General features: G+C 45.9%; 1 protein-coding gene across 3 annotated transcripts in view; it reads left to right on the forward strand.

The window, feature by feature from the left end:
- The window catches only part of stab1 (stabilin 1), a 177,534-nt gene that overhangs the window by 48,289 nt on the left and 116,153 nt on the right, over positions 1–13,092 (forward strand). For all 3 annotated transcript variants that reach the window (XM_031837524.1, XM_031836604.1, XM_031837078.1), the window contains exons 21-25: positions 3,108–3,219; positions 3,759–3,945; positions 6,477–6,570; positions 8,475–8,633; positions 12,238–12,333. In XM_031837524.1, the coding sequence (XP_031693384.1) occupies positions 3,108–3,219; positions 3,759–3,945; positions 6,477–6,570; positions 8,475–8,633; positions 12,238–12,333 (648 nt within the window). The remainder of the gene's footprint in view (positions 1–3,107; positions 3,220–3,758; positions 3,946–6,476; positions 6,571–8,474; positions 8,634–12,237; positions 12,334–13,092) is intronic.

The following is a 13,092-nucleotide window of genomic DNA, read 5'->3' on the forward strand; positions in this document are numbered from 1 at the left end:
GATTATTCTCCAATCGTGGAATACCTGATGGTCAAATGCTAACCCTTCTACCTCCTGAGAGTTTCCATGTGTTACTGTGACTGCTGTATACAGTGAGTGTACAAAATATTATGAACATCTGCTTCCTCCATGACATAGACTGACCAGGTGAATCCAGGTGAAAGCTATGGTCCCTTATTGATGTCACTTGTTAAAACCACTTCAATCAGTGTAGATGAAGTGGAGCAGACCAGTTAAAGAATGATTTTTAAGCCTTGAGAGAATTGAGACATGGATCGTGTACATGTGTTTCAGCGGGTTAAGGTAGTAGGTGCCAGGTGCACCGGTTTGTGTCAAGAACAGCAACGATGCTGGGTTTTTCAAGCTCAACAGTTTCCCATGTGTATCAAGAATGGTCAATCACCAAAAGGACATCCGGACTAGGGACCCTCGTGGCGAGCCCCGAACTGCGGACCCTCGTTGCGGGCCCCGGACTGGGCACCCTCGTTGCGGGCCCCGGACTGGGCACCCTCGTTGCGGGCCCCGGACTGGGCACCCTCGTTGCGGACCCCGGACTGGGCACCCTCGTTGCGGGCCCCGGACTGGGCACCGTCGTTGCGGGCCCCGGACTGGGCACCCTCGTTGCGGGCCCCGGACTGGGCACCCTCGTTGCGGGCCCTGGACCGTTGCGGGCCCCGGACTGGGCACCCTCGTTGCCGGCCCCGGACTGGGCACCATAGTTGCTGGAGGCTCCGGACTGGGTACCATTGTTGTGGGCCCCGGACTGGGCACCGTCGTTGCTGGAGGCCCCGGACTGGGCACCGTCGTTGTGGGCCTCGGACTGGGCACCGTCGTTGTGGGCCCCGGACTGGGCACCGTCGTTGTGGGCCCTGGACTGGGCACCGTCGTTGCTGGAGGCCCCGGACTGGGCACCGTCGTTGTGGGCCCCGGACTGGGCACCGTCGTTGCTGGAGGCTCTGGACTGGGCACCGTCGTTGCTGGAGGCCCCGGACTGGGCACCGTCGTTGTGGGCCCCGGACTGGGCACCGTCGTTGCTGGAGGCTCCAGACTGGAGGCCTTCATTCCATGACTCCTCACTGGAGGCTTCATGCCATGGATCATCACTGGAGGCTTCACTGGATGCTTCGTGCCATGGCATAGGACTCACCAGGCTGGAGAGAAATACAGGAGGCCCTGTCCTAGGCAGAGGCACCAGTTTTATTATAATCTATAGTATTATTATTATTATTATCTATATTATTATCGATATTATTAATATCTATATTTTTACATACAGTGCCTTGCGAAAGTATTCGGCCCCCTTGAACTTTGCAACCTTTTGCCACATTTCAGGCTTCAAACATAAAGATATAAAACTGTATTTTTTTTGTGAAGAATCAACAACAAGTGGGACACAATCATGAAGTGGAACGACATTTATTGGATATTTCAAACTTTTTTAACAAATCAAAAACTGATTATTCAGCCCCTTTACTTTCAGTGCAGCAAACTCTCTCCAGAAGTTCAGTGAGGATCTCTGAATGATCCAATGTTGACCTAAATGACTAATGATGATAAATACAATCCACCTGTGTGTAATCAAGTCTCTGTATAAATGCACCTGCACTGTGATAGTCTCAGAGGTCCATTAAAAGCGCAGAGAGCATCATGAAGAACAAGGAACACACCAGGCAGGTCCGAGATACTGTTGTGAAGAAGTTTAAAGCCGGATTTGGATACAAAAAGATTTCCCAAGCTTTAAACATCCCAAGGAGCACTGTGCAAGCGATAATATTGAAATGGAAGGAGTATCAGACCACTGCAAATCTACCAAGACCTGGCCGTCCCTCTAAACTTTCAGCTCATACAAGGAGAAGACTGATCAGAGATGCAGCCAAGAGGCCCATGATCACTCTGGATGAACTGCAGAGATCTACAGCTGTGGTGGGAGACTCTGTCCATAGGACAACAATCAGTCGTATATTGCACAAATCTGGCCTTTATGGAAGAGTGGCAAGAAGAAAGCCATTTCTTAAAGATATCCATAAAAAGTGTTGTTTAAAGTTTGCCTCAAGCCACCTGGGAGACACACCAAACATGTGGAAGAAGGTGCTCTGGTCAGATGAAACCAAAATTGAACTTTTTGGCAACAATGCAAAACGTTATGTTTGGCGTAAAAGCAACACAGCTCATCACCCTGACCACACCATCCCCACTGTCAAACATGGTGGTGGCAGCATCATGGTTTGGGCCTGCTTTTCTTCAGCAGGGAAAGGGAAGATGGTTAAAATTGATGGGACGATGGATGGAGCCAAATACAGGACCATTCTGGAAGAAAACCTGATGGAGTCTGCAAAAGACCTGAGACTGGGACGGAGATTTGTCTTCCAACAAGACAATGATCCAAAACATAAAGCAAAATCTACAATGGAATGGTTCAAAAATAAACATATCCAGGTGTTAGAATGGACAAGTCAAAGTCCAGACCTGAATCCAATCGAGAATCTGTGGAAAGAACTGAAAACTGCTGTTCACAAATGTTCTCCATCTAACCTCACTGAGCTCGAGCTGTTTTGCAAGGAGAAATGGGAAAAAAATTCAGTCTCTCGATGTGCAAAACTGATAGAGACATACCCCAAGCGACTTACAGCTGTAATCGCAGCAAAAGGTGGCGCTACAAAGTATTAACTTAAGGGGGCAAAATAATTTTGCACGCTCAATTTTTCCGTTTTTGATTTGTTAAGAAAGTTTGAAATATCCAATAAATGTCGTTCCACTTCATGATTGTGTCCCACTTGTTGTTGATTCTTCACAAAAAAATACAGTTTTATATCTTTATGTTTGAAGCCTGAAATGTGGCAAAAGGTCGCAAAGTTCAAGGGGGCCGAATACTTTCGCAAGGCACTGTATATTACTATCCATATTACTATCTATATTACTGTCTATATTATTATCACTACTGCATTGAGGGAAAACGCTCAAGAAAATAATTTCACTGTACTGTTTTACACCTGTCGTATCCTGTGCACATGGTGAATAGACTTTGAAACTTGAAACGCGTACCATTTTAACCATCATCACGTCCTGTCTCCATGTCTTTGACCTGTGACCTTTCTATGTGTGTGTAGTGTTTTGATGGTATCCATGGTAACGGGTCGTGTCGCTGCGAGGAGCGCTTCAAGGGGATCGCCTGTCACATCTGTTCCGACCCCAACAAACACGGAGAGAAGTGTGACCAGGGTGGGTATGAGTTACACTTTATAGTGCCCTATTCCCTATAGTGCGTACTACTGTTGACCACGCCCCCCCCCCCAAAAAAAAGTTGTGCACTATATAGGGAATAGGATGCCACTTGGGACACAGTAAAATATCATTTATTCAGTCCTGTTGTATCTAATCCCCATATGGAGCTGCCCAGGTGTGGTGCACCATAGAAAGGGTCATTTCACATTTCTCTCCTTGATTAAAAACTCAAGGAAAATCATGGTCAAATCTGACTTAAGAACCCTTATCATGTTTCTCCCCCCCCCTCTCTCTGTCTCCCCTCTTTCCTCTCTCTGTCGCTCCCTCCCTCTCTCCTCTTCCTCCCCCCTCCCCCTCTCTCTGTCTCCCCTCTTTCCTCTCTTTGTCCCTCCCTCCCTCTCTCCTCTTTCTCCCCCCTCTCTCTGTCTCCCCTCTTTCCTCTCTTTGTCCCACCCTCTCTCCTCTTTTCCCCCCTCCCCCCTCTCTCTGTCTCCCCTCTTTCCTCTCTTTGTCCCCCCCCCCCTCGTCATCTCCAGATTGCCTCTGTCTCCATGGTGTGTGTGATAACCGCCCAGGCAGTAAGGGTGCATGTAGAGGGGGCTCCTGTCTGGAGGGTTACTCTGGAGACTACTGTGATAAGGAGGCTAAGGCCTGTAACTCTGATGGTCTATCTGAACACTGCCATGTCCACGCCTTCTGCAGCTTCACCGGCAGCCACACCACGTAAGTATTACTTACTTAGCATACTTATTGCTAGGCAAAGGGCCTCAGTCAGTGCTCTAAAGGGACTCAGTCAGTGCTCCAAAAGGCCTCAGTCAGTGCTCCAAAAGGCCTCAGTCAGTGCTCTAAAGGGTCTCAGTCAGTGCTCTAAAGGGTCTCAGTCAGTGCTCCAAAGGGCCTCAGTCAGTTCTCCAAAAGGCCTCAGTCAGTGCTCCAAAAGGCCTCAGTCAGTGCTCTAAAGGGCCTCAGTCAGTGCTCTAAAGGGCCTCAGTCAGTGCTCTAAAGGGCCTCAGTCAGTGCTCTAAAGGGCCTCAGTCAGTGCTCTAAAGGGCCTCAGTCAGTGCTCTAAAGGGCCTCAGTCAGTGCTCTAAAGGGCCTCAGTCAGTGCTCTAAAGGGTCTCAGTCAGTGCTCTAAAGGGCCTCAGTCAGTGCTCTAAAAGGCCTCAGTCAGTGCTCTAAAGGGCCTCAGTCAGTGCTCTAAAGGGCCTCAGTCAGTGCTCTAAAGGGCCTCAGTCAGTGCTCTAAAAGGCCTCAGTCAGTGCTCTAAAAGGACTCAGTCAGTGCTCTAAAAGGCCTCAGTCAGTGCTCCAAAAGGCCTCAGTCAGTGTGTGTGTGTGTGTGTGTGTGTGTGTGTGTGTGTGTGTGTGTGTGTGTGTGTGTGTGTGTGTGTGTGTGTGTGTGTGTGTGTGTGTGTGTGTGTGTGCGTGCGTGCGTAACAGATGTGTGTTTCTTCAATTTATATCTACTTCGTGTTTTTTTATTAAATGTTTTCTTATTATTATAATCTATACTATTGTCTATATTGTTATCATCTATATTATAATATACACTGCTCAAAAAATTTAAGGGATCACTAAAATAACACATCCTAGATCTGAATGAATGAAATATTCTTATTAAATACTTGTTTCTTTACATAGTTGAATGTGCTGACAACAAAATCACACAAAAATTATCAATGGGAATCAAATTTATCAACCCATGGAGGTCTGGATTTGGAGTCACACTCAAAATTAAAGTGTAAAACCACACTACAGGCGGATCCAACTTTGATGTAATGTCCTTAAAACAAGTCAAAATGAGGCTCAGTAGTGTGTGTGGCCTCCACGTGCCTGTATGACCTCCCTACAACGCCTGGGCATGCTCCTGATGAGGTGGCGGATGGTCTCCTGAGGGATCTCCTCCCAGACCTGGACTAAAGCATCCGCCAACTCCTGGACAGTCTGTGGTGGATGGAGCGAGACATGATGTCCCAGATGTGCTCAATTGGATTCAGGTCTGGGGAACGGGCGGGCCAGTCCATAGCATCAATGCACTCCTCTTGCAGGAACTGCTGACACACTCCAGCTATATGAGGTCTAGCATTAGGAGGAACCCAGGGCCAACCGCACTAGTATATGGTCTCACAAGAAGTCTGAGGATCTCATCTCGGTACCTAATGGTAGTCAGGCTACCTCTGGCGAGCACATGGAGGGCTGTGCGGCCCCCCAAAGAAATGCCACCCCACACCATGACTGAACCACCGCCAAACCGGTCATGCTGGAGGATGTTGCAGGCAGCAGAACGTTCTCCACTGCGTCTCCAGACTCTGTCACTTCTGTCACATGTGCTCAGTGTGAACCTGCTTTCATCTGTGAAGAGCACAGGGCGCCAGTGGCGAATTTGCATATCTTGGTGTTCTCTGGCAAATACCAAACGTCCTGCACGGTGTTGGGCTGTAAGCACAACCCCCACCTGTGGACGCCGGGCCCTCATACCACCCTCATGGAGTCTGTTTCTGACCGTTTGAGCAGACACATGCACATTTGTGGCCTGCTGGAGATCAATTTGCAGGGCTCTGGCAATGCTCCTCCTGCTCCTCCTTGCACAAAGGCGGAGGTAGCGGTCCTGCTGCTGGGTTGTTGCCCTCCTATGGCCTCCTCCACGTCTCCTGATGTACTGGCCAGTCTCCTGGTAGCGCCTCCATGCTCTGGACACTACACTGACAGACACTGCAAACCTTCTTGCCACAGCTCCCATTGATGTGCCATCCTGGATGAGCTGCACTACCTGAGCAACTTGTGAGGGTTGTAGACTCCGTCTCATGCTACCACTAGAGTGAAAGCACCGCCAGCATTCAAAAGTGACCAAAACATCAGCCAGGAAGCATAGGAACTGAGAAGTGGTCTGTGGTCACCACCTGCAGAACCACTCCTTTATTGGGGGTGTCTTGCTAATTGCCTATAATTTCCACCTGTTGTCTATTCCATTTGCACAACAGCATGTGAAATCTATTGTCAATCAGTGTTGCTTCCTAAGTGGACAGTTTGATTTCACAGAAGTGTGATTGACTTGGAGTTACATTGTGTTGTTTAAGTGTTCCCTTTATTTTTTTGAGCAGTGTATATTATAATCTATGTTATTCTCTATAGTATTATCTAGATTATAATCTATTTTATAATCTATATTATCATATTATAATCTATACTATTGTATATGTTATTATTATCTATATCTATATCATTAACATATGTGTGTGTCCCTGTGTGTGACAGGTGTGAGTGTATGTCGGGGTATGAAGGAGATGGACACTCCTGCATCCTGGTCAACCCCTGCCTGAAGGCTGACAGAGGAGGCTGTGATGTTAACGTAAGACTCAAGACGCCAAAATGGCACCCTGTTCCCTATTTAGTGCACAACTTTTTACTAAGGCCCATGTGGATTTCCTGTTTAGTCCTTCCTGATTACAGGAATCTCTCAATCGGGTTTTGGGAATAGTTAATAACGGACGTTAACCGTATTGGTGTATTATAATAACCCTCTCCTCTGAGGTCCTGTGTGTTACCATATCCTCTCCTCTGAGGTCCAGTGTGTTACCATATCCTCTCCTCTGAGGTTCAGTGTGTTACCATATCCTCTCCTCTGAGGTCCAGTGTGTTACCATACCCTCTCCTCTGAGGTTCAGTGTGTTAGCATATCCTCTCCTCTGAGGTCCAGTGTGTTACCATATCCTCTCCTCTGAGGTCCAGTGTGTTACCATACCCTCTCCTCTGAGGTTCAGTGTGTTACCATATCCTCTCCTCTGAGGTCCAGTGTGTTACCATATCCTCTCCTCTGAGGTTCAGTGTGTTACCATATCCTCTCCTCTGAGGTCCAGTGTGTTACCATATCCTCTCCTCTGAGGTCCAGTGTGTTACCATATCCTCTCCTCTGAGGTTCAGTGTGTTAGCATATCCTCCCCTCTGAGGTCCAGTGTGTTACCATATCCTCTCCTCTGAGGTCCAGTGTGTTACCATATCCTCTCCTCTGAGGTCCAGTGTGTTACCATACCCTCTCCTCTGAGGTCCAGTGTGTTACCATATCCTCTCCTCTGAGGTCCAGTGTGTTACCATATCCTCTCCTCTGAGGTCCAGTGTGTTACCATATCCTCTCCTCTGAGGTTCAGTGTGTTACCATACCCTCTCCTCTGAGGTCCAGTGTGTTACCATATCCTCTCCTCTGAGGTCCAGTGTGTTACCATATCCTCTCCTCTGAGGTCCAGTGTGTTACCATACCCTCTCCTCTGAGGTCATGTGTTACCATATCCTCTCCTCTGAGGTCCAGTGTGTTACCATATCCTCTCCTCTGAGGTCCAGTGTGTTACCATATCCTCTCCTCTGAGGTCCAGTGTGTTACCATATCCTCTCCTCTGAGGTCCAGTGTGTTACCATATCCTCTCCTCTGAGGTCCAGTGTGTTACCATATCCTCTCTGAGGTCCAGTGTGTTACCATACCCTCTCCTCTGAGGTCCAGTGTGTTATCATGCCCTTCTCCTCTGAGGTCCAGTGTGTTACCATATCCTCTCCTCTGAGGTCCAGTGTGTTACCATATCCTCTCCTCTGAGGTCCAGTGTGTTACCATATCCTCTCCTCTGAGGTCCAGTGTGTTACCATATCCTCTCCTCTGAGGTCCAGTGTGTTACCATATCCTCTCCTCTGAGGTTCAGTGTGTTACCATATCCTCTCCTCTGAGGTCCAGTGTGTTACCATACCCTCTCCTCTGAGGTCCAATGTGTTACCATATCCTCTCCTCTGAGGTCCAGTGTGTTACCATATCCTCTCCTCTGAGGTCCAGTGTATTATAATAACCCTCTCCTCTGAGGTCCAGTGTGTTACCATATCCTCTCCTCTGAGGTCCAGTGTGTTACCATATCCTCTCTGAGGTCCAGTGTGTTACCATGCCCTCTCCTCTGAGGTCCAGTGTGTTACCATGCCCTTCTCCTCTGAGGTTCAGTGTGTTACCATATCCTCTCCTCTGAGGTCCAGTGTGTTACCATATCCTCTCTGAGGTCCAGTGTGTTACCATACCCTCTCCTCTGAGGTCCAGTGTGTTATCATGCCCTTCTCCTCTGAGGTTCAGTGTGTTACCATATCCTCTCCTCTCAGGTCCAGTGTGTTATCATGCCCTTCTCCTCTGAGGTTCAGTGTGTTACCATATCCTCTCCTCTGAGGTTCAGTGTGTGTACTCAGGGCCAGCTAACATGTAGTGTGTTGTATGTCCATCTCTCTCCTCAGGCCCAGTGCGAGAACTCAGGGCCAGCTAACGTGTCGTGTGTTTGTAACGAGGGCTGGACAGGAGACGGCCTGATCTGTACTGAGGTGGACAACTGTCTCCTGGAGACCAGAGGTGGCTGCCATAAGGATGCAGACTGCAGGTCTCTAGGACCAGGACAGGTATGTATGGTTTGGCTGCTAAACAGATTTCTGCTAGCGCCTGAGGCTGGTCTAACGGGTAATACCATCGCCAGCATCAAATACAGTTGAAATGGGAAGTTTACATACACTTAGGTTGGAGTCATTACAACTTGTTTTTCAACCACTCCACAAATTGCTTGTCAACAAACTATTGTTTTGTCGGTTAGGACATCTACTTTGTGCATGACACAAGTAATGTTTCCAACAATTGTTTACAGACAGATTATTTCCCTTATAATTCATTGTATCACAATTCCAGTGGGTCTGAAGTTTACATACACTAAGTTGACTGTGCCTTTAAACAGCTTGGAAAATTCAAGAAAATTATGTCATGACTTTAGAAGCTTCTGATAGGCTAATTTACATAATTTGAGTCAATTGGAGATGTGCCTGTGGATGTATTTCAGGATCAGATCATGTGACACTTAGATTGCACACAGGTAGACTTTATTTAACTAATTATGTGACTTCTGAAGGTAATTGGTTGTACCGGGTCTTATTCAGGGGCTTCATAGCAAAGGGGGTGGATACATATACGCTCAAGTTTTCAATTTTTTTATATTTTTTTATCATGTAATTTGTTTCATTTCACTTCAACAATTTTGACAATTTTGCGTATGTCCATTACATGAAATAAAAATAAAAATATATTTAAATTACAGGTTGTAATGTAAGAAAATAGGAAAAATGCCAAGGGGGTGATTTATTTAGCAATGCACTGTATGACGGCTTGTTAAACAATGAAAAGTCCCTAGTGGACTAACCCGATATGACGGCTGGTTACACAATGAAAAGTCCCTAGTGGACTAACCTGATATGACGGCTGGTTACATAATGAAAAGGGGGTGGGGAAAGAATGAGAGGGAGAAGGAGAGACAAAGGAATTCAACTATCGTACATACAGTTGAATAATACGCTCATCGTAAATATGAATATTTAGCAACCTGACAACCGCTCATTCACATTTAGAAGTGCCAAGTACATATTTATGCTTGTATGTCTTTGTCATCGCTCTCTGTTGAAATCGCCCGGTCCATTTTCTGGGGAGTCAGTCGACAGAAAGTCTCTGCTTGTCCACCAGAGGTCACCATGTGCTTTGTAGTCGTCTCAGAGTGTCTGTTAGATAGATCTTCCAGAGGTCACCATGTCGTTTGTAGTCGTAACTTCTTGGTCTCAGTGTGTCTGTTAGAGCAGGTCTTCCAGAGGTCACCATGTGCTTTGTAGTCGTAACTTCTTGGTCTCAGAGGTTCTGTTAGAACAAATCTTCCAGAGGTCACCATGTGCTTTGTAGTCGTAACTTCTTGGTCTCAGAGTGTCTGTTAGACAGATCTTCCAGAGGTCACCATGTGCTTTGTAGTCGTAACTTCTTGGTCTCAGAGTGTCTTTTAGAAGAGATCTTCCAGAGGTCACCATGTCCTTTGTAGTCGTAACTTCTTGGTCTCAGAGTGTCTGTTAGAACATATCTTCCAGAGGTCACCATGTGCTTTGTAGTCGTAACTTCTTGGTCTCAGAGTGTCTTTTAGAAGAGATCTTCCAGAGGTCACCATGTCCTTTGTAGTCGTAACTTCTTGGTCTCAGAGTGTCTGTTAGACAGATCTTCCAGAGGTTACCATGTCCTTTGTAGTCGTAACTTCTTGGTCTCAGAGTGTCTGTTAGAACAGATCTTCCAGAGGTCACCATGTCCTTTGTAGTCGTAACTTCTTGGTCTCAGAGTGTCTGTTAGAACATATCTTCCAGAGGTCTACCACGCAGTGTTCAGCAGGCCTTATTCTTCATTCTGTTTGTTTAGAATAGATAACATAGAGATATCTATAGTGGTGAGAGGAAATTGTTCTTTGTCTCTTGTCTTCGGTCGAGTTTCCTAAGCTAAAGGTGCAACAACAGCTGCAGACTGAATGTTCAGAGGGTCTTACCATTTTCTGGTATTGTAGTCTTCAAACCATTTGGTAAAGTATTCAGCTCATGCTGCATGGATACAAGTCTTTTGCTTTAAACCATTTGTGACGTCCGGCTGACCGTTCGTATACTAGTCTAAATTGTTGATTATTCTGGGTACAGCTAAGCCCGCTGTCCACATCGGCAGCAACCTGGCATATTTCCATATGTTAATTCTTTAGGAGTCCTTTATAAGCCCCCATCTTTGTGGCATAATGTCTGTGCTCACATGGGCGTGATTACAGACTGGCTAAAACTTTAGTTGAAAAACAATTATCTAATTTAGAAGGCTAAACTCACTTTTCATCTTCTCACAAATAGTTTCATATTTAATCATAGAAGTTCCACAACATTTAGATGTAAATCTGATAACCGGGATGTACACATTTGTAGAGTTACCATTATTTGGTTATACTGTCCTTAATGATATCACAAAACAACAACTTATTTGACATGATTGTTCTTTAAGTCCCTCCTGACCATTTCCCACATTATTTACGTTAGAAATATTGTTTCAATGTCCAACCTTGAATGTTGTAGTTTTGGCAGGAGGAATCTCCATGTATCAAAAGGGTTCTTTCCCCTCAATCCTGCATGGTCAGTGAGAGACAGTTCCTACACTGTATTTAATACCGTCATAAAACTGTCCAGCACCATACCTCCATCCCTCCCTCTGCGGGACAGAGAGGGTGCTGTAGAGCTGACCCACTGTAACCTGGATCCTCACAGGAGAGTCATGACATGCTGTTAAGAAGAAAGAGCAGCGCTTTATTATGGACAGTCTTCTCCCCAACTTAGCTACTGTTGTGTCAATATGTTTTGACCATGACAGTTTAAAATCCAGGGTTAATCCAAGCAGTTTAGTCACCTCAACTTGCTCAATTTCCACAATTTTTATTACGAGATTTAGTTGAGGTTTAGTGAATGATTTATCCCAAATACAATGCTTTTAGTTTTTGAAATATTTAGGACTAATTTATTTCTTGCCTCCCATTCTGAAACTAACTGCAGCTCTTTGTTAAGGGTTGCAGTGATTTCAGTCAACATGGGCCAGCAACCCCATGGAATGCTTTTGACACCTTGTAGATTCCGTGCCCTGACTAATTGAGGCTGTTCTGGGGGCAAAAGGGGATGCAACTGAATATTAAGGTGTTCCTAATGTTTATTGAAGTCAGTGTATATTTATCCCTTTGACGGATAATAACATTTACTTCAACTACTACTAGTACCTCAAAGTCTGTCTCTTCAACTACTACTAGTACCTCAAAGTCTGTCTCTTCAACTACTACTAGTACCTCAAAGTCTGTCTCTTCAACTACTACTAGTACCTCAAAGTCTGTCTCTTCAACTACTACTAGTACCTCAAAGTCTGTCTCTTCAACTACTACTAGTACCTCAAAGTCTGTCTCTTCAACTACTACTAGTACCTCAAAGTCTGTCTCTTCAACTACTACTAGTACCTCAAAGTCTGTCTCTTGTGATCTCAGAGTGTGGGTACCTGTAAGAGGGTCTGTCCGTCTGTCCGTCTGTCCGTCTGTCCGTCCGTCCGTCCGTCTGTCCGTCCGTCCGTCCGTCTCTTGTGTTCTCAGAGTGAGTGTACCTGTATGAGGGATTTACATGTCTGTCTGTCCGTCTCTTGTGTTCTCAGAGTGAGTGTACCTGTATGAGGGGTTACATGGGAGATGGGACAGTCTGTGATCTCATCAACCCTTGTCAGAAAAACAACGGAGGATGCCATTCTCTGGTTCGTACATATCTTTAATTTACGTGTCACCTTTTATCCCCACACAAAGTAATGTATTGTATTTGTGTGTGTCCCCCAAATGGCACTCTATTCCCTACATAGAACATTACTTTAGACCACAGCCCTATGGAACCCTATTCCCTACATAGAACATTACTTTAGGCCACAGCCCTATGGAACCCTATTCCCTACATAGAACATTACTTTAGACCACAGCCCTATGAAACCCTATTCCCTACATAGAACATTACTTTAGACCACAGCCCTGTGGAACCCTATTCCCTACATATAACATTACTTTAGACCACAGCCCTATGGAACCCTATTCCCTACATAGAACATTACTTTAGACCACAGCCCTGTGGAACCCTATTCCCTACATAGAACATTACTTTAGACCACAGCCCTATGGAACCCTATTCCCTACATAGAACATTACTTTAGACCACAGCCCTATGGAACCCTATTCCCTACATAGAACATTACTTTAGACCACAGCCCTGTGGAACCCTATTCCCTACATAGAACATTACTTTAGACCACAGCCCTGTGGAACCCTATTCCCTACATAGAACATTACTTTAGACCACAGCCCTGTGGAACCCTATTCCCTACATAGAACATTACTTTAGACCACAGCCCTGTGGAACCCTATTCCCTACATAGAACATTACTTTAGACCACAGCCCTGTGGTAATAAGGTGACACTTGGGACAGAGCCGTATAGTCTTTTTGGAATAGACTGGAATGCCGTTTTGC

Source organism: Oncorhynchus kisutch, linkage group LG1, assembly GCF_002021735.2.
Source record: "Oncorhynchus kisutch isolate 150728-3 linkage group LG1, Okis_V2, whole genome shotgun sequence".
Classification (NCBI taxonomy): domain Eukaryota; kingdom Metazoa; phylum Chordata; class Actinopteri; order Salmoniformes; family Salmonidae; genus Oncorhynchus; species Oncorhynchus kisutch.